This window comes from Canis lupus, chromosome 11 (genome assembly GCF_011100685.1).
Source record: "Canis lupus familiaris isolate Mischka breed German Shepherd chromosome 11, alternate assembly UU_Cfam_GSD_1.0, whole genome shotgun sequence".
NCBI classification, from domain to species: domain Eukaryota; kingdom Metazoa; phylum Chordata; class Mammalia; order Carnivora; family Canidae; genus Canis; species Canis lupus.
Genome location: NC_049232.1, coordinates 50,987,791 through 51,007,627, shown reverse-complemented (window position 1 = coordinate 51,007,627; position 19,837 = coordinate 50,987,791). Strand labels below are relative to the sequence as shown.

Here is a 19,837-nt window from a genome sequence, read left to right as displayed (position 1 = left end):
TACCCTTTCTCATAAATAAATGTTTGAATTTGACTGTTGTAGGTAACTGATACAAGTAGAGTCATGGAGTATCTGTCCTTTTGTGACTGGCTTATTTTACTTAGCATAATGTCCCTGTAGTTTATCCATAGGTAGCATGTGTTAGAATTTTCTTCTTTTTGGGGGTGCCTGGCTGGCTCAGCCTGTGGAGCATGAGACTCTTGAACTTGGGGTCATGAGTTCAAGCCCCATGTTAGTATGGAGCCTATTTAAAAAACAGAATTTTCTTCTTTCTTAAGGTGGAATAATAGGGGGGTGGTGGAATAATCCCTGGGTGGCGCAGCGGTTTGGCGCTGCCTTTGGACCAGGGCGCAATCCTGGAGACCCGGGATCGAGTCCCACGTCGGGCTCCCTGCATGGAGCCTGCTTCTCCCTCTGCCTGTGTCTCTGCCGCTCTCTCTCTCTCTGTGTGACTATCATGAATAAATAAATAAAATCTTAAAAAAAAAAAAAAGTGGAATAATAGGGGTGCCTGGCTGGCTTAGTTGGTTGATCATGGGACTCTTGATCTCAGGATTGTGCACATTGGGCATGGAGCCTACTTAAAGTAAGAACTAAAAAAAAAAAAAAGTTAAACCATAGAATATTACTTAGCCTCTTTCATGTATATATTACATTTTGGTTATCTCTTCATCTTGGTAGAAACTTGGTTGCTTCCACTTTTTAGCTGTTGTGTATAATAGTGCAATGAACAGGAGTATACAAATACTTTGTCGAGACCCTGCTCTCAGTTTTTTGGGTATATACTCAAGTGGAATTTACTGGATGAGATAGGTTTTTTTTTTTTTTTTTTTTTTTTTGAGGTTGCTATACTGTTTTCCACAGTGACTGTTCCATTTTCCATTTCTACCAGTAGTATTTAAGGGTTACAGTTCTCTGCATTCTCTACAAAATTTAATTTAATTTTTATTTATTTATAAAGATTTTAGTGAGAAAGAGAACTTGAATTGGGGGTGCAGAGGCAGAGGAAGAAGCAGGCTCCATGCAGGGAGCCTGACGTGGAGCTCAATACTGGGTCTCCAGGATCACACCCTGGGCTGAAGGCTGCGCTAAACCCATGAGCCACCTGGGCTGTCCTAAGTTTCTTTTTTAAAGATTTATTTTGTTTTAGAGCACAAGTGAGATTGTGGGTGGAGGTGGGGAGAGAGTCTTAAGCTGACTCTGCACTGAGGGTAGAGTCCTACGTGGGGCTTGACCTGAGATCAGGAGCTGAGCTGAAATAAAAACTGAGGTGCTTAACCAGCTGTACCACCAAGGCCCCCTTTGGTTTAAGGTTTTGATTGGTTTGATTTGGTTTGATTTTTTTTATTTGAGAGAGAAAGAGTAAGAGCATTAACTGGGGTAGAGACAGATGGAGAGGAAGAGGCAGACTCCTCACTGAGCAGGGAGTTTGATCCTAGGACCCTGGGATCATGACTTGAGCCAAAGGCAGATGCTTAACTGTCTGAGTCATCCAGGTGCCTTTGAGATTTCATTTTTTTAGTAATCTCTGCTCCCAACATGGAACTTGAACTCACACCCTGAGATCGAGTTGTATGCCCTCCTGACTGAGCCAGCCAGGTGCCCCGACTATAGACTTATATGTTTTTATTTTATTATTATTTTTAAAGATTTTTCTTTATTTGATACAGAGAGAAAGCACAAGCAAGTGGAGCAGGAGAGGGAGAGGCAGACTCCCCACTGAGCAGGGAGTCCAGTCTGATGGTGGGGCTCCATCCCGGGATCATGACCTGAGCCGAAGGCAGATGCTTAACCAACTGAGCCACCCAGGCACCCCCTTAAACCATAGACCTGTAGATTGCGTTAGTAAAAATTGACTGAATTGTTGCTAGGAAAATGTAAAATCTTAATGGATCGTTTCTTGAGAATTTGTGTTTTAGAGAACTTATGTTCTATCTCATGTTTCCTTGTTATCTCTGAATTTTATCCTTGCCTTTTACTATGATTTGGATGTTTTGCTTACTATCATGCTTGCTTTCTTGCAGATTTTCTATTTTGTACATACGTTATTTTGTATATACTGTATATGATGACTTCGGTGAGCAGTGACCGTTCCCGAGGTGCTCGGGAAAAAACACAGATTTCAGCGACACAGGCAACACAAGTACAGAAACAAGTAGTACAGGTAAGTTTTTATGGAACTCTTGTTTTGTGTAGAGTTAATTAGGGAGCACATAATTCTCCTTTGTAGGATATCTTTGGATTTTGAACTTTTTTTTTTAAGTAGATTGTATTTCCTGGGAAAGAAAAATATCATTGATCCAGATACTGTTGGTTGTTGTTCCTTATCTGAGTGTGAACTTTTTCCTTTTACCTATTAGCATCTGCTTTTTTTTCCCTTTTTCTTTTCTTTTTTTTTTTTTTTTTTTAAGGATTTTTAAGTTATTTCTACTCCCAATATGGGGCTTGAACTTAGAGCCCTGAGATGAAGAGTCACATATTCTACCAGATTGAGCCAGCCAGGTGCCCCCCCTTTTCTTTATTATTAATCTAGGTATGTACCTGAATGTAGTATGAAAATCCAGACTATATGGACAAGTAATTCTCTGAAGTAGAGAAATAGCTGAATTATAAGAGACTTACAAAAAGCTGCCATTTCTTTCAAGCATTATTAGCTGGGGAGAGTCTTTTAAATATTAAGATGACTTTTAATTAACAAGGTCCATTTGTATAATATATATATATGTATATATATATATATATATTTTTTTTTTAAGATTTTGTTTATTCATGAGAGAGACAGAGTGAGAAGCAGGCTCCATGCAGGGAGCCTGATGTGGGACTTGATCCCGGGTCTCCAGGGTCATACCCTGGGCCGAAGGCGGTGCCAAACCGCTGAGCCATCACAGCTGCCCTGCATAAAATACTTATTTTTTATTTATTTAGTTTTTAAAAAGATTTATTTATTTATTTATTTATTTATTTAAAACACAGAGAGAGGCAGAAACACAGGCAGAGGGAGAGCAGGCCCCATGCAGGGAGCCTGACGTGGGGCTCGATCCCAGGTCTCCAGGATCACTTCCTGGGCTGCAGGTGGCTCTAAACTGCTGAGCCACCCGGGCTGCCCTGTATAAAATATTTAATGTTAAATAGTCCCTCCTTCTAGGAAGCCTTGATGGCTCAGTTGGTTAAGTGTCTGACTCTTGATTTTGTGTTAGGTAATGATCTCAGGGTCATAGAATTGAGCCCTGATTTTTTCTCTGTGCTTAGTGGGGGATCTGCTTGAGATTCTTTCCCTCTCCTTCCCCCCCTAAAATAAAAAAAAAAAAAATCTTAAGAAAACAAATAGTCTCTCTGTATGAATTTGTTTATATTGTTATTTTAAATGAAGTTGTATAATTTAAGTAAAATGTTAAGTATAGTACTTGGTACAAAATTTAACATTTTATCCATTGTTATTGAGTAGATTTATAAACCTTTTTTCAGAGGCCCATCATAAATTTCAGATTGATGATTTGACTATACATTGGTAGCTAATTACAAGTACTCTGTTATAATCAGTCATAACCAAGTGCCCTGCTGATGTTAAGGGACACAGAAAGTAGACTTTACTTGATTGTTGCCTTACATTTTTCAGTATAAGGTTAGCTTTGTACTGGGACACCTGGGTGACACAGCGGTTGAGCTTATGCCTTTGGCTCAGGGTGTTATCCCAGATTCCTGGGATCAAGTCCCACATCGGTCTCCTTGCATGGAACCTGCTTCTCTTTCCACCGCCTATGTCTCTGCCTCTCTCTCTGTGTCTCTCATAAATAAATAAATAAAATCTTTTTTTTTTTTTTAAGTTAATTTATTTTTTAAGATTTATTTATTTATTTATTCAGAAAGAGAGAGAGGGAGAGACATCGGCAGAGAGAGAAGCAGTCTCCATGCAGGGAGCCTGACATGGGACTTGATCCTGGATCTCCAGGATCACACCCCGGGCTGCAGGTGGCACTAAACCGCTGCGCCACCGGGGCTGCCCAATAAATAAAATCTTTAAAAAAGAAAAAGGTTAGCTTTGTGTTTTACTTCTATTAATAGACTTACATTCTGCTATTCAGTGCTTGTTCTTAACTACATTTATCCCAATAGATAATTATTCACAACTGAGAAGAGTCTCTTGTTGGAAAAATTGGGACTTTTGTACTAGGTCCTCCCTTTGTAGGTGAATGCTTAAGAGGTTATTCATGAAAGATTTTCTTATCACAGAAGAAATATAAGTTATGAGTAATCATAGGTGCAACCCTGCTTATAATCAAATAGATACAAATTTATTTTTTATTTTATTTATTTTTTAAATAGACACAAATTTAAATGACATTTTGTTATTTATCAAATCAGTCAAGATTAAAAGTGTAATCTTTTTAGGGGTGCCTGGGTGGCTCAGTTGATGGAGCGTGCAACTCCTGATCTTGAGATTGTATGTTTGAGTCCCACATTGGGTGTAGAGATTGCTTCACAATAAAATCTTAAGAACGAGCAGTCTGGGTGGCTCAGCGGTTTAGCACTTGCCTTCAGCCCAGGGCATGATCCTGGAGACCTGGTATTGAGTCCCATGTCAGGCTCTCTGCATGGAGCCTGCTTCTCCCTCCACCTGTGTCTCTGCCTCTCTCTCTCTCTCTCTGTGTCTCATGAATAAATAAATAAAATCTTAAAAACAAAACAAAATAAAATCTTAAAAAAATGAAATCTTTTAAAGGCATGCCAAAGTAAATGTTGGAAATGTAAATTGTTTCCATCTCCCACCCAAGTAGAGTCATTGGACTGATTTCCAGTGAATCAGTCTCTCCAGACTGGAGGACGGAGGGCTCTCTCTTCCCTTCTAATGGCTGTTGTCAATATTAGTTTTTCCATAAGCCCTTTGGGGATGGCTCATTTTATGTAATTATTTTTAAATTTTTTATTTTTTTTAAGGTTTATTTATTCATGAGAGAGAGAGAGGCAAAGAAACAGACAGAAGGAGAAGCAGGCTCTTCACAGGAGCCTGATGCAGGACTTGATCCTGGATCCCGGGATCACAATTTGAGCCCAAGGCAGCTGCCCAACTGCTGAGCCACCCAGGTGTCCCTCATTTTATGTAATTAGATGAAAAACTGCTCACTGATTCTTAGACCTTAGATTTCTAATTTTCCTTTATAAAAAAGTATGTTGAGAATTTATCATAAAAGCAGTATGAATAAAATTATACATGTTCATTTATCCATTAATCCCATTCTGAGAAGTATTTCCTAAGGAAGCAATCTTAAACCGAGGGTGGGGGTAAGGTTTTATTTTGTAAGATGTTTATTGCCCAATTTTAAATGTCCAAAGGTAGTTTATCTCAGGACACTTCTATCAAAGTAGAGGGATATAAGGGAGAAGACTATGAGCTCTTAGATTCTGAATAAAGTAGGTTTGTCACTTTACTAATTAGTTGAATTACTTGTGTGTTTTAACCTCACTTAAAAAAAAAACCCCAAAAAACATGCTTTGAGAGTTAGAGAAAGTTTCAAGAGTAGTACAAAGGATAGTAGTACAAAGTTTCAAAGGATATTCATTCCTAAATATCCTTTAATCCAGATCTCCCAGATATTAACATTTTTACCATGTTTATATTTTTCTCCTTCCTATAAAGAAGAAACTACATACAGCTTTTCCTTAGAACCTTTTTTTTTTTTTTTTTTAAATTTTTTTTTTATTTTTATTTATTTATGATAGTCACAGAGAGAGAGAGAGGCGCAGAGACACAGGCAGAGGGAGAAGCAGGCTCCATGCACCGGGAGCCCGATGTGGGATTCGATCCCGGGTCTCCAGGATCGTGCCCTGGGCCAAAGGCAGGCACCAAACCGCTGCGCCACCCAGGGATCCCTCCTTAGAACCTTTTAAGAGTAAGTTGTAGATACGGTAAATACCACATCTGAATACTTCCCGTATTTTTTTTTCAAGGACATAATTACAGAACAGTTATTAAAAATCAGGAAATCAACTCATGTAATCTACAGACTATTACTATTTTCCCAATTGTCTCAATAATGTCCTTTTTAGCTAATTAAGTCCATTATCATCCATTGTATCCAGATGTCAGTTCTCCTCAGTCATTTTTAATGTGGAACTTCCTTTCCTCTGTTTCATAACATTGACCTATTTAAAGAATATGGGTCAGTTACTTTGTAGAATATCTACCAATTTTAGCTTGTCTGAAATATTCCTCATGATTATAATGGGATTATGCACTTTTGAAGATTTACTTATTTTAGAGAGAGATAGCAAGTGCAAATTGGGGGAGGGCCAGAGGGAGAGGATTTCAAAGCAGACTCCTCCACTGAGTGGGGAGCCTGTTATGAGGCTCGATCTCATGACTCTGAGATTACGACCTGAGCCGAGTCTGATACCCAACCAGTTGAGCCTGGGTGCCTGGGCACCCCAGGTTTATGTAGTTTTGGTAGAAATACCGCAGAAGTGATGATATCTTCTTGATGCATCATATCATGTTTAGGATATAGGTTTTATTGTATATATACTCGTGATCAATCTTTTTTTTTTTTTTTTTAAGATTTTATTTATTTGACAGCACACAAGCAGGGGGAGATACAAGCAGAGGAAGAGGGAGAAGCAGGCCCCCTGCTGAGCAAAGAGCCTGATGTGGGGCTTGATCTCAGGACCGTGGGATCATAACCTGAGCTGAAGGCAGATGCTTAACTGACTGAGCCACCCAGGTGTGCCCCTTCTGGTGATCAATTTTGTCATTTTGATTAAAGTGATGTTTCTTTAGTATTATGTGGAGAGATAAAAACTCCAGTTTTTTAAAGTGTGACATAGAGAGGTGCTTGGGTGGCTCAGTTGTTTGTATGTCTGCCTTAGCCTCAGATCATGGTATCCCCTGCATTGGGCTCCCTGCTCAGTGGGGAGTCTACTTCTCCCTTTCCCCTCTGCTCGTTGTGCTCTCTCACAAATAAATATTCAAAAGTGACATGGAGTATGATACTTTTCAGGATGGTTGTAAGTAATTAGAAAGGACATAGGTTGTATTCAGGAAGTGATAACCTTTACTCATCATATATTCTGCATAAGTTACAAAGCTGGAAGATGTCTGCTCCTGATCAACTGAGAAAAGGACCTGAAATTATAGTATGGAACAACTGTTAAAACAAGAAAAGACTAGTAGACTATATTAATAATTTTTATCTTTGGGTGGTGGGCATAAGGATGATTTAAAAAATTATATTTCATTATATTTTTCCAAATTTTATGAGTGGCGGATAGAATGAAAAACATTTGGCTTGCATGGACAAGCTGTCAACGTATTCACTGTGAAAGTAGCTTAGCTCTGGGGTGCCTGGCTGGCTCAATCAGTGGAACATGCAACTCGATTTCTAGGTTGTGAGTTCAAGCCCTATGTGTGACATGGAGTTTACTTAAAAATTAGAAACAAAGAGGAGGAAAGTAGCTTAGCCCATTATAAGTCAAATGAATGGAGAAGATTCAGAGGAAGAGAATTAGTAATGCTGCTTTTCTTGGCAAGACTTTTTTTCAACCTGATAGTTGGGTGGTGGATGTCACTAATATTTGTTGTAGGGTAGGGTGCACTAACCTTGTTCAACTTCAAACCGTCAGTTGTTTTTGCTGTTTCCCTTTGATTTCACAAGTTTTACAGATTCTTGACACTTGCCAGAGGTCACCCTGGCAAGTTTCCTATCCTACTTGAATTTGTATTTAGGATCTTTTTAAATTTATCTATCTATCTATCTATCTATCTATCTATCTATCTATCTATCTATCTATCTATCATCTATTTATGATAGACACACAGTGAGAGAGAGAGAGGCAGAGACATAGGCAGAGGGAGAAGCAGGCTCCACGCACCGGGAGTCCGACGTGGGATTCGATCCCGGGTCTCCAGGATCGCGCCCTGGGCCAAAGACAGGCGCCAAACCACTGCGCCACCCAGGGATCCCTATATTTAGGGACCTTTTTTTTTTTTTTTTTTTAGGGATCTTTTTAATCACATATTTAAAGTAATTTTCTGGGCTAGAGTAGTCACAAAGGTAAAAAATATTTTAAGTTCTGATTTAAAATGCTTTGTATTTCATTAATATGATAGGCTAGTATTGCAGTACTGTACTTGCTAAACAGCTGTTAAGCACATCAGATCTGTTTTCAGAAGTTATGTCTAAATGGCCCCGTTAGGATTAATACAGATGATAGCACAGAAGAGAAATGCAAAGAATATTTGAGTCATAGTACTTAAGGTGAGAACATTTAAGTCTGAATAAATTAGTAATTGGTATTTACCTAATATGACTTTACATTTTATTTTATTTTATTTTTATTTTCAAAGATTTATTTATTTATTTATTTATTTATTTATTTTATGAGAAAGAGAGAGAGAGAGAGGCAGAGACACAGGAGGAGGGAGAAGCAGGCTCCATGCCGGGAGCCTGATGTGGGACTCGATCCCGGGACTCCAGGATCGCGCCCTGGGCCAAAGGCAGGCGCTAAACCACTGAGCCACCCAGGGATCCCCTTATTTTATTTTTTAAAGATTTTATTTATTTATTCATGAGAGACCGAGAGAGAGAGAGGCAGAGACATAGGCAGAGGGAGAATCAGGTTCCATGCAGAAAGCCCAATGTTGACTCGATCCCGGACCCCAGGATCATGCTGTGGGCCGAAGGCAGATGCTCAACCGCTGAGCCACCCAGGCATCCCTAATTTTTTTTTTTTATCTATGTATATGTTTTTTTTTTTTTAAGATTTTATTTATTCATGAGAGACACAGAGAGAGACAGACAGACAGACTAGACAGACACAGGCAGAGGGAGAAGCAAGCTCCATGTAAGAAGCCCAGTGTGGGACTCAATCCCAGGTCTCCAGGATCAGGCCCTGGGGTGAAGGTGGCGATAAACCGCTGAGCCACCTGGGCTGCCCTGTATATGTATTTTTATTTTTTAATTTTATTTATTTATTTTTTGTGTGTGTATTTTTAAAGTAGGCTCCACACACAACATGGGGCTGGAACTCATGATCCTGAGATCAAGAGATACATGCTCTACTGACCGAGCCAGCCAGTGACCCTTGACTTACATTTTAGAAATATGTGGGTGAAACAATATAAAATGAAAATATAAAAATATGTGGAAACTCCAGACTGTTACCTATAGCAAGATGTTATGATTAATTACTATTCTTTTTTTTTTAATTTTTATTTATTTGTGATAGAGAGAGAGAGAGAGGCAGAGATATAGGCAGAGGGAGAAGCAGGTTCCATGCACCAGGAGCCTGACGTGGGATTCGATCCCGGGTCTCCAGGATAGCGCCCCCGGCTGAAGGCAGGCGCCAAACCGCTGTGCCACCCAGGGATCCCAATTAATAACTATTCTTATAATCTTTAGTGAAAGTTGTCAACTCAAGTGTTTTCTCACTAATATTTTGTAAGATAGTTTAATAGAGTTGGGCCGAATTTTTCTGTGTCTATAACTTGTGTACGTTAAGGAAGCATAGGCAATTCTTAGACACTTTTCAAGTTTAAATATTGCTGCTCGTAGATCTGTTATTGGTGATTGTTTTCCCCCTGCCCTATTACTTTTAATCCCACACCCCTTTTGGAAAGATACTATATCCAGAGTCCCTGGATTAGGTGTGTCGTGCACTGTGACATTGTTGTATGCTCTGTTTTCTGTCTGAAACATCTTGAACCAGGCACATTCTATTTCTTCTTCTTTTTTCTTTTTTCTTTTTTTTTCTTTTTTTTTTTTTAATTTTTATTTATTTATGATAGTCCCACAGAGAGCGAGAGAGAGAGAGAGAGAGAGAGGCAGAGACACAGGCAGAGGGAGAAGCAGGCTCCATGCACCGGGAGCCCGACATGGGATTCGATCCCGGATATCCAGGTTTGCGCCCTGGGCCAAAGGCAGGCGCCAAACCACTGCGCCACCCAGGGATCCCTTCTTTTTTTCTTTTTTATTAAAGATTTATTTTTTTAATTTTAGTAACAGAGCATGCTTGAGGGTGAGAACGGGGGAGAGGGGGAGAGAGAGAATCTTAAGACTCCACGCTGAGTGCAGAGCCTGACGTGAGATTCCATCTCATTACCCTGAGATCACAGCTGAGCTAAACCAAGAGTAGGATGCTTAACTGACTGAGCCACCCAGGCACCCACCGCTAGGCACATTCTTCTAATATAAAACAGTGAATGATTGGAGTGTCTACAAGAGGTCTGGAATTAACTTTTTTCCCCAAGTTTATCCTTTTATTTTAGCTCCTGTTTAACATGTTTTGTCCCCCTTCTTTCCCTCCCTATGCCCTTTCTTTTTTCCTCTTCCTCCCATGTTCCTTTCTGGAAGTGTTGAAATTTTTTACTTCTTACATTTTATTATGAAGATGTTCATATACAAACAGTAGTTGAAAAGAGTTGTGTTGCAAGCACCCATATACTCAGAATTAGCTTTTTGGTATATTTGGTTTATTACATCTGACTAGCTATCCACTGTTCTATCTTATTTTCTTGATATGTTTCAAGGTAAATTAAAGTCATCAGTATACTTTAGTCCTAAGCACTTTAACATACATATATGTATAACTAGTTTGATATTTTTTAGGTTGCTTTCTCTTTTTTAACTGAAGTTTACATATAGAGACATTTTAAGTGTATCAGATAATTATTTGTTAGATACATATACCTGTATAATTCAGTCCCCTCTCAAGATACGGAATATCATACTCATCTCAGAAGGTTCTGACGATTTTATTATGTTTTCTTGTTGCAGACATCCTACCTTCTTTTAGGGTTCTGGACATCTTATGTACTGCTGTTTGCTTTCACTCTGCTTCTAACTTTCATTTCTATCTTTCTTTGTGCCTCTTTTTGCTTCAGACTCTGCAGGTTTCTGATAGCTAATATGGACTGTCTTCTCCCAGTTTTCTAGTTCTTGCACATTGTTAAAGTGCTTTTCCTCAGTCTTCAAGTATAAAACAATAGAAGAAAACATCATCTCTCTTTACATTCCTTCTAATGGCATCCATACTAGCCTAGACCCTCATTGCAATATTCTTAGACTGGTAAAATAGCTTCCTCCCTAGCTGGAAGGCAGTGTGATTGATATACAGGGCACTACATACCTGTGGTAGTTAGGAGTCCTGTGCCTTTAACACCCCGCATAAAGTGTTAGTAAATGGAGTTGAATTGAATTACTATGTCTAAGATCCTTTCTAGCAATAAAATCGAAGCTTTACCTCATGATTTAATTTTTATAACTGGAATTTTTTTTTATCTTATGGGAAGATAATGCTTCACAGATGAAGAATTTCATAATGGTTGATTGACAGATTATTGTTGACCCTTCCTATGTACAGTTTCAGTGTTTTTCTGAGGTTCACGTCTGTATTGCAAGGGTGTGTATTTGGACATTTCCCCAGTTTTATGAATGTAGCCTCCTTCCTTGCTTAATTGCCTCAGGACTTTCCTTGTCTAATTGCTTCAGTTAGACACCCCAGTACAAAAGGCTGGAAAAGACACTTTGTGTTTGGTCTTGATCTTAGGAAGAAAGCTTTGTTTTCACTATTAAGTATATTGTTAGCTCTGGGTTTTTTGTAGTTGCTGTTAGGTTGAGGAAGTTCCCTTCTATATTTCTAATTTGTTGAGTCTGTGTTACCATGAAAGGATATTGGATTTTATCAAATGCTTTTTCTGTGTCTATTGAAATGATCATGTAGATTTATTTTATTTTATTTTATTTTATTTTATTTTATTTTATTTTATTTTATTTTATTTTATTTTATTTTATTTATTTTTTTTTTATTTTTATTTATTTATGATAGTCACACACAGAGAGAGAGAGGCAGAGACATAGGCAGAGGGAGAAGCAGGCTCCATGCACCGGGAGCCCGACGTGGGATTCGATCCTGGGTCTCCAGGATCGCGCCCTGGGCCAAAGGCAGGCGCCAAACCGCTGCGCCACCCAGGGATCCCCGATTTGTTATTTTATTAATATGATGTATTACATTGTTCAGATGTTAAACAACCTTGAATTCTTGGGATAGATCTTACTTGGTAATAGTATATAATCCTTTTTTGTGTGCTGTTGCTTTGCTAGAATTTTGTGGAAGATTTCTCAATGATAGTGGTACCCCCCTTTTTGATTTTATTTATTTATTTGAGAGCACAAGTTGGGGAGAGAGCACAAGTGGTAGGGAGAAGGATAATCAGGCTCCCAGGGAGCCTGACTTGGGACTTGATCACAGGAGACCCTGGGATCATGACCTGAGTCAAAGGCTGGTGCTTAACTGACTGAGCCACCCAGGCGCCCCCAGAGTGATATTTTCCTGTTGTTGTCTTTTCTTGTGATGTTTTTGATTTTGGTATCAGGATAATACCCGTTGAACAGTGAGTTAGGAAGTCTATGTTTTTTTGAAACAGCTTGTAAAGAACTGATATTGGTGTTAATTTGGTAGAATTCACATTTGGTAGAATTTACTAGTGAAGCCTTCTGGCTCTGGGCTTTTCTTTGTGGGAACTTTTTATTTAGTTATTTATTTTAAGTAGGCTCCGTACCCAACATGGGGCTTGAAGTCACAACCCTGAGATCAAGAGTCTCATGGGTCTTCTGACTAAGCCAGCCAGGCGTCCTATGGGAACTTTTTGATGGCTTATTCAGTTACTTGTTGCTGAGTTTTCATTTTTCTTGACATGGTTTCAGAGTTTGTGTCCTTTTAGGAATTCTTCTTTTTTGTCTAGGTATGCAGTTTGTGGCATACATTTGTTCATGGAATTCTCTTAGAATCCTTTTTATTCCTCTAACATAAGTAGTGATGTCCCCTATTTCATTCCTAATTTTTTTTTTTAAAGATACTATTTATTCATGAGAGACACACAGAGGCAGAGACAAGAGCAGAGGAAGACCCTGCGGGAAGACCGATGTAGGACTTGATCCCAGGACCCTGAGATCAGGACCTGAGCCAAAGGCAGATGCTCAACTGCTGAGACACCCAGGCGTCCCTTCATTCTTAATTTTAATGACTTTAGTTTTCTCTCTTCTTGGTTGATCTAGCTAAAGGTTTGTCAGTTTGTTGACCCCCCCACTCTCCCTCCCCTGCCATGAGCCAGATTTTTTTTTTTTTTCAATTTTCCTTTTAAAGATTTCATTTATTTATTCATGAGAGACACAGATTGAGAGAGAGAAGCAGAGACACAGGCAGAGGGAGAAGCAGGCTCCATGCAAGGAGCCCGACGCGGGACTCAATCCCTGGACTCCAGGATCCTGCCCTGGGCCAAAGGCAGGCGCTAAACCGCTGAGCCACCCAGGGATCCCCAAGATTCTTCAGTTTTTCTCTTCTTTTTTTCACTTATTTTTACTGTTCCCTCTGTTATTTCCTTCTTTCTTTATTTAATTAAAAGAAAGTTTTTGTTTTTTAGATTTTATTTATTTATTCATGACAGACACACACACACACACAGAGAGAATGAGAGAGAGAGAGAGGCAGAGACAACAAGGCAGAGGGAGAAGCAGGCTCCACGCAGGGAGCCCGACATGGGACTTGATCCCTGGTCTCCAGGATCACACCCTGGGCTGAAGGCGGCACTAAACTGCTGAGCCACCCGGGCTGCCCCTATTTCCTTCTTTAAAAAACTATTTTGGGGGCACCTGGGTGGCTCAGTGGTTGAGCATCTGCCTTTGACTTAGGTCGTTATCCCAGGTTCCTAGGATCAAGTCCTGCATTGGGCTCTCTACGGAGAGCCTGCTTCTCCCTCTGCCTCTCACTCTGTGTCTTTCGTGAATAAATAAACTCTTAAAAATTTTTTTTTTCTCAAAAATAAAACTATTTTGGAAATAAGCACCTCAGTCTGCCTTCACCTCAGGCCATGATCCTGGACTCCTGGGACTGAGCCTGAGTTGTGCTCCCTGCTGATTAGGGAGTCTCCTTCTCCATCTCCCTGCACTCCTCCCCCCATTTGTGCCCTCTCTCGCTTGCTCTCACTCACTCTCAAATAAATAAAATCTTAAAAGATAAAAAACTCTATATCCAACACAGGGCTCAAACTCTCAACCTTGAGATCAAGACTCACATGCTGTACCAGCGAACACCCCTTCTCTAATTCTTTCGTTTTATTTTTCCTTTTTAAATTTTTTGCTCAAAATATTTCCCCCTTACACCTTGTATTTCTCTTGAAGTGTTAATTGTTTAAAAAAATTATTTTTTTTTTGTTTCTTCTTTGTGTGTAGTCTTCGTTTTTATTTGAGTTAGAAAAAGCTAGGCATGTTATTTATGTATTAGATCTTTTTTTTTTTTTTTAAGATTTTATTTATTCATGATAGTCACACAGAGAGAGACAGAGAGGCAGAGACACAGGTAGAGGGAGAAGCAGGCTCCATGCAGGGAGCCTGACGTGGGATTCGATCCTGGGTCTCCAGGATCGCGCCCCGGGCCAAAGGCAGGCGCCAAACCGCTGCGCCACCCAGGGATCCCTGTATTAGATCATTTTATGATCAGTGCCGCCCCCCCTAAAGATTTTTTTTTTTTAAGATTTATTTATTTATGATAGACATAGAGAGAGAGAGAGGCAGAGACACAGGAGGAGGGAGAGGCAGGCTCCATGCCGGGAGCCTGATGTGGGACTCGATCCCGGGACTCCAGGATCGCGCCCTGGGCCAAAGGCAGGCGCTAAACTGCTGAGCCACCCAGGGATCCCCAAAATTTTATTGATCTATTCATGAGAGACAGGCAGAGGGAGAAACAGGCTCTCCTCACAGAGCAAGGAGTGTGATGTGGGACTCGATTCCAGGATCCTGGGATCATGACCTGAGCTGAAGGCAGACGCTTAACTGACTGAGCCTCCCAGGTCCCTGATGCTCAGTGCCTTTTAATTTTGAAACAGAAGATGGCTTTATTCTCTAGGTACTTAGTTTTGGTGTGTTTTCATTGTTTATTATCTTGCTCCTTATTCTGTTTTTCTTATAATAACTTTGTGTGGGATTTGACCTTTATTTTTCTTTATTTCTTTTTTTATTATTTATTTATTTTTCTTGACCTTTATTTTTCTATTGCTTACTTTTATGTGCGGTGAGTTTTCTTGGACTTTCAGATGGCAACATAGTTCTGAGTGGCTTTTCTAATTTCAGAGTGTTTCTTTTCTGTGTAATTATGTTGGCTTACTTTCTGAGATTTCCTGGCTCTCTTCTCTATCCCCAGTGTGGACCTTTTCTTTTTTTTTTTTTCTTTTCTTTATCTGTGACTTAATTTTGATTCTATTAGTTTTTCTTAATGGGAGCCCTAACTGATTAGTTTCAAGAGTTGATATAATAGTGTGACTCCTGGGTGGCTCAGTTGGTTAAGCAACCCATTCCTGATTTTGGCTCAGGTCATGATCTCAGGGTCCTAGATTGAGATATCTCTGGCTAGTTTTTCTTCATCTGTTTCTATTTTGAGGTTTATGAGGGATACCTTCTTATCTAGTTTTGTGGTATATTGTTGTCTGTAGAATTTTGTTCTTGCTGTTAAGTTGCAGGAGCAGTTTAGAGAACTCTCCTAAACTTTTTTTTTTTTTAAAATATTTTATTTATTCATTAGAGACAGAGAGAGAGAAAGAGGCAGAGACATAGGAAAGAGAAGCAGGCTCCATGCAGGGAACCCAATGTGGGACTCGATCCCAGTACTCCAGGATCACCCCTGGGCCGAAGCAGGCACCCAACTGCTGTGCCACCCAGGCATCCCTCTCATATACTCTTTATGAGACTTTTAACATAGTGCCACTTTTGCTCTTTTATTTTTTTTCTATATTTTATGTCTATATACATATGTACATTGTATGCATGTATTTAATACATACATTATTTTTAGTTATTCCGGTATTTAGTTGTTCCAATGTCAGTTACTCGGGTAATATCCCCATGTTTCCCCATTCTAGTATAGAATCATCACATACCTTTTGTTTGACCTATCTCTCTATTCTAGAACAGCTGTTAGCCTTTATCTTCCAAAATACAGACAAATTGAAAAAGATACAAGCCAGTTGTTACATATATTCTTCAGGACTTCTAGGTGGCTCAGTTGGTTAAACGTCTAACTCTTGTTTTTTTGGCTCAGGTCATGATCTCTGGTTCATGGCATTGAGTACCATGCTCTATAGGGAGTCTGCTACTCTCCCTCTGCCCCTCCTCCTGCTAGCATGCTTGTGCATGCACACACATATTTTCTCTCTGTCTCTCAAATAAATGGATAAATCTAAAAATTCTTCAATTTGAGTTTGTATGATAATTCCTCATGATTAGATTCAGGTTATAGAACTCTGATTGGAATACTACATAGAGGATTTTTGACTATTTCTCAGATTATGGGTGGAGTTATTGAGATCTATCTGCCTTTCATTAAGGATGTTGTTATATTTAGTCCAGGTTTTGCCCATTTTTTTCTTATTTTTAACTTTGTTTTATCTAGCAACTAAAAAATGATCTTTGTTGAGACACTTTGAGACTATGTGCAAATAATGTGTTCCTCATGCAACTTTCTCCCTTAGAATTAGCATTTATTTATTTTTTAAGATTTTATTTATTCATGAGAGACAGAGAGAGAGAGTGAGGCAGAGACAGAGACCTAGGCAGGGAGAAACAGGCTTCATGCAGGAAGCCTGATGTGGGACTTGATCCTGAAACGCTGAGATCATGCCCTGAGACGAAGGCAGACAGGTGCTCAACTGCTGAGCCACCCAGGCATCTTGTAAATTTTGTAAAAAATTTTTATTTATTTTTGTTTTAAATATTTTATTTATTTATTCATGAGAAACACACACACACACACAGGCAGAGACACAGGCCGAGGGAGAAGCAGGCTCCATGCAGTGAGCTCAACGTGGGACTCGATCCTGGGTCTCCAGGACCCCACCCTGGGCCGAAGGCAGTGCTAAACCACTGGGCTACCGGGGCTGCCCTCATTCAGTAATTTAAATGGTTTAACTTTTAAAATAGTTATGTTGGGGGATGCCTGGGAGGCTCAGTGGTTGAGCGTCTGCCTTCGGCTCAGGGTGTGATCCTGGGTCTGGGCATTGAGTCCCACCTCGGGTTCCCCGTGAGGAATCTGCTTCCTCTGCCTACGTCTCTGCCTCTCTCTCTGTGTCTCTCATGAATAAATAAATAAAATCTTAAAAAAAATTTATGTTGGTAGTTAGTAAATGTCTTAGTTAACGAGGGTAATATTTTTATTTTGGTAAATTTTGAGAGTAATTTTAGATTTATCAGTACAGAGAGATCCTGTAAACCCTTCATTTAGTTTTCCTGTTACCATAATCAAGGTACCTTTTTCAAAGCTAACAAAACAAATTGGTATATTACTCTTACCTCACTGAACAAGAGAGTCACTTTTTTATACAATAACTTGCTATTTTTTTATTGCCAAAAATAGTATAAAAGGAAATGGCAAATATTCAGTAATTTGATTTTTTTTTTTTTTTAAGTATTTTGGCTGAAAAGCCATTGGAAGAGAGTTTTCTGTTGGGGTGACTAATTTTAGTGTTTATAAGTTTCCATTTTCTTAAAATTTTTAAAATTGTGGCTAAGAAAAAAGTGACCTTTAAAATAATTTTTATTTAGATAAATACAGCCATTTCTATCCAGAGGTGCCCAGGATATCTTTTAAGACTTGACAGCAGAGCTTTTTTGACAGCTAAGCTGGTTCTAAGCCTGTGTCCTAGTAATTTCCAGTGCTTTCCTGTTCCAATTTTTTCTAGTGCTTATTACTCCATTTCTCTAAGGGAAGGAACATGTAAATGAGTCATGTGGCCATTTATGATGATTAATAACTTTAGGTCATTTAGCCAAAGGAATGGGACCTTTATGACATTTAATTTGATGTTTAGGGAAAAAAATCATGTTTGTTTGGCTTATGAAAACAGATTGTGTACATTTGAGAGCTCTAATCAGTATTTCTGTTACCATAGTGCTGTAGTTCTTGAGCTTTTTATCTTTTTGCAGCAGATTTTGGCATCTAACTTATATCTTAGGTGCTCAGATCTTTTTATTAATTGTGTATTTGCTTTTCAGGCAACAGCTGAACAAATGCGTCTCGCTCAAGTGATCTTTGATAAAAATGATTCTGAATTTGAAGCTAAAGTTAAACAGGTAAGTTTTTGGCAGAGGATACTATTTTGGCATTAGAATCTTCCTAGTTATAATGTTATTAATAATGAGCTAAACATTTGTGAAGAAGCACATTGGTGTAGTAAGTACATATAGCATTTGGCAAGTTCTCAGAAAGTTTTATTTATTGTTAAGAACCGAATTGGCTTTTCCAACATGGTAGTAATTCCAAATGTATGCTAGAAGCATATAACATTAAATTTTACAGTTATGTCTTTATTTAGAACTTTAATTAAAGACCTTTTGATTATAAAAATTTCAAAATCTCCTTTCCTGATAAGGCTTCTTTTCCCTTCAAGATTCTAGAAATCCGGCTATATAACCCTTAACTTGATCCAGACCTTGGTAGAGGTCTACAAATAATTATTCCTTGGAATGAGTGTCCCACAGTGAATTTGTTGCTGAGAGTTAGCTGGAAAAGGAAAGAAACCTTGCTTCTTTTCACTGCCACAGTAAAGAATTAACAGAACGAAAGCAAAACTTTATTAAAGTGTACCCCCTATGGAAGGAGTGGGCTAATCAAGAGAGACAATGGCCCTGGAAACTTGGTGCTGTTGTCTTATATCAGTTTTCTTTTGGGCAGGTCTTAGTGTTGCAACATTTGAGTGAAAGGCCTGGATTATATAATAATTAGCCAACTACTATGTCCTTTCCCAAGATGTATTCAAAAAGCCTGCATGGAGTAGGAAACTGCAACATTATTTCTATTTTAGAGACATAGGTCACTTAAGGACAAGCTACTGCTTTCTGCACTAGTGGAACAAGTACAACAAACTTAGCCTTTAGTCCTGCTGAGGATATTATAACCACAAACCCAGTACTAGATGGGTAGAATGGGATGCTTCCAGGCTGTCCTCAGTTGCGCCTCTCCATCATGATGTCTAATGTCTGTCCTTTTGCTCATGCCTAGCTTCCTGCCTAACTCTTTAGCCCTTTTCTCTTTAAACTCTTTGTTTATGCTTATAGTTGCTGTCATTAGACTATGGTAATATTTTTAGAAGGCCACAAAAAGGTTTATTAAAAGTTATAGAACTTATTCTCTAGAATGAGATTTGTGTGTAGTTTGAGACCTACTTCTATATATCATATTGTCTTTTATCTGAATATCATAGCAGATACACAAAAAAGAGCACTGGTCCAGGAGTTCAGAGTTTTAAGGTTAAACTTTAGTTCGATCCCTTACTAATTCAGTCACTGGGGGGTAATTTGATATTTAATGTGCACCTTATCACTTGAATATTACAGGTGTTGGGTTAATACTGACACTGACAGAAACTGACACTAGGCAATATCCAAAGATCAAGCTGTGGAAAGCTGTAGGTGTGTAGAACTTTCACTGTGCTATGCAGGGAGGAAAGAGAGAGAGAGTGGTATAGTGCGAAGAGCTCTATTTATGAGATCAGGATACCTGGATTCCAGATAGGTCTTGCTGGTAATTAGTTTTTGGCCACAGAGAAGTCACTTTAGATGTTGGGGTCAAACTATTTTAAACAGGTGATACATACTAAAATAGTTAAATGTGTATAAAACACAGCAGATACTTATATCGTATGTTTATTCCATCGTAATTGAGAAGCCTGTATTGTACCTAACCTGTGATGGTACTTGTGATGAGAATGTTAAGTGGCTCAATCTCCCCCCCCACTTTTTAAAATTTTATTTATTTATTCATGACCGAGAGAGAGAGAGAGAGAGAGAGAGAGAGAGAGAGG

General features: G+C 39.0%; 1 protein-coding gene across 6 annotated transcripts in view; it reads left to right on the top strand.

Annotated features, from left to right (window-relative positions):
* Positions 1 to 19,837, top strand: part of UBAP2 (ubiquitin associated protein 2) — a 124,843-nt gene that overhangs the window by 33,411 nt on the left and 71,595 nt on the right. For 4 of the 6 annotated variants that reach the window (XM_038552617.1, XM_038552616.1, XM_038552618.1 and 1 more), the window contains exons 2-3: positions 2,025 to 2,164; positions 18,030 to 18,107. In XM_038552617.1, coding sequence (XP_038408545.1) covers positions 2,066 to 2,164; positions 18,030 to 18,107 — 177 coding nt within the window. In that variant the 5' untranslated portion in view covers positions 2,025 to 2,065. The remainder of the gene's footprint in view (positions 1 to 2,024; positions 2,165 to 18,029; positions 18,108 to 19,837) is intronic. The other 2 variants (XR_005366923.1, XM_038552615.1) reach the window with 1 other exon arrangement.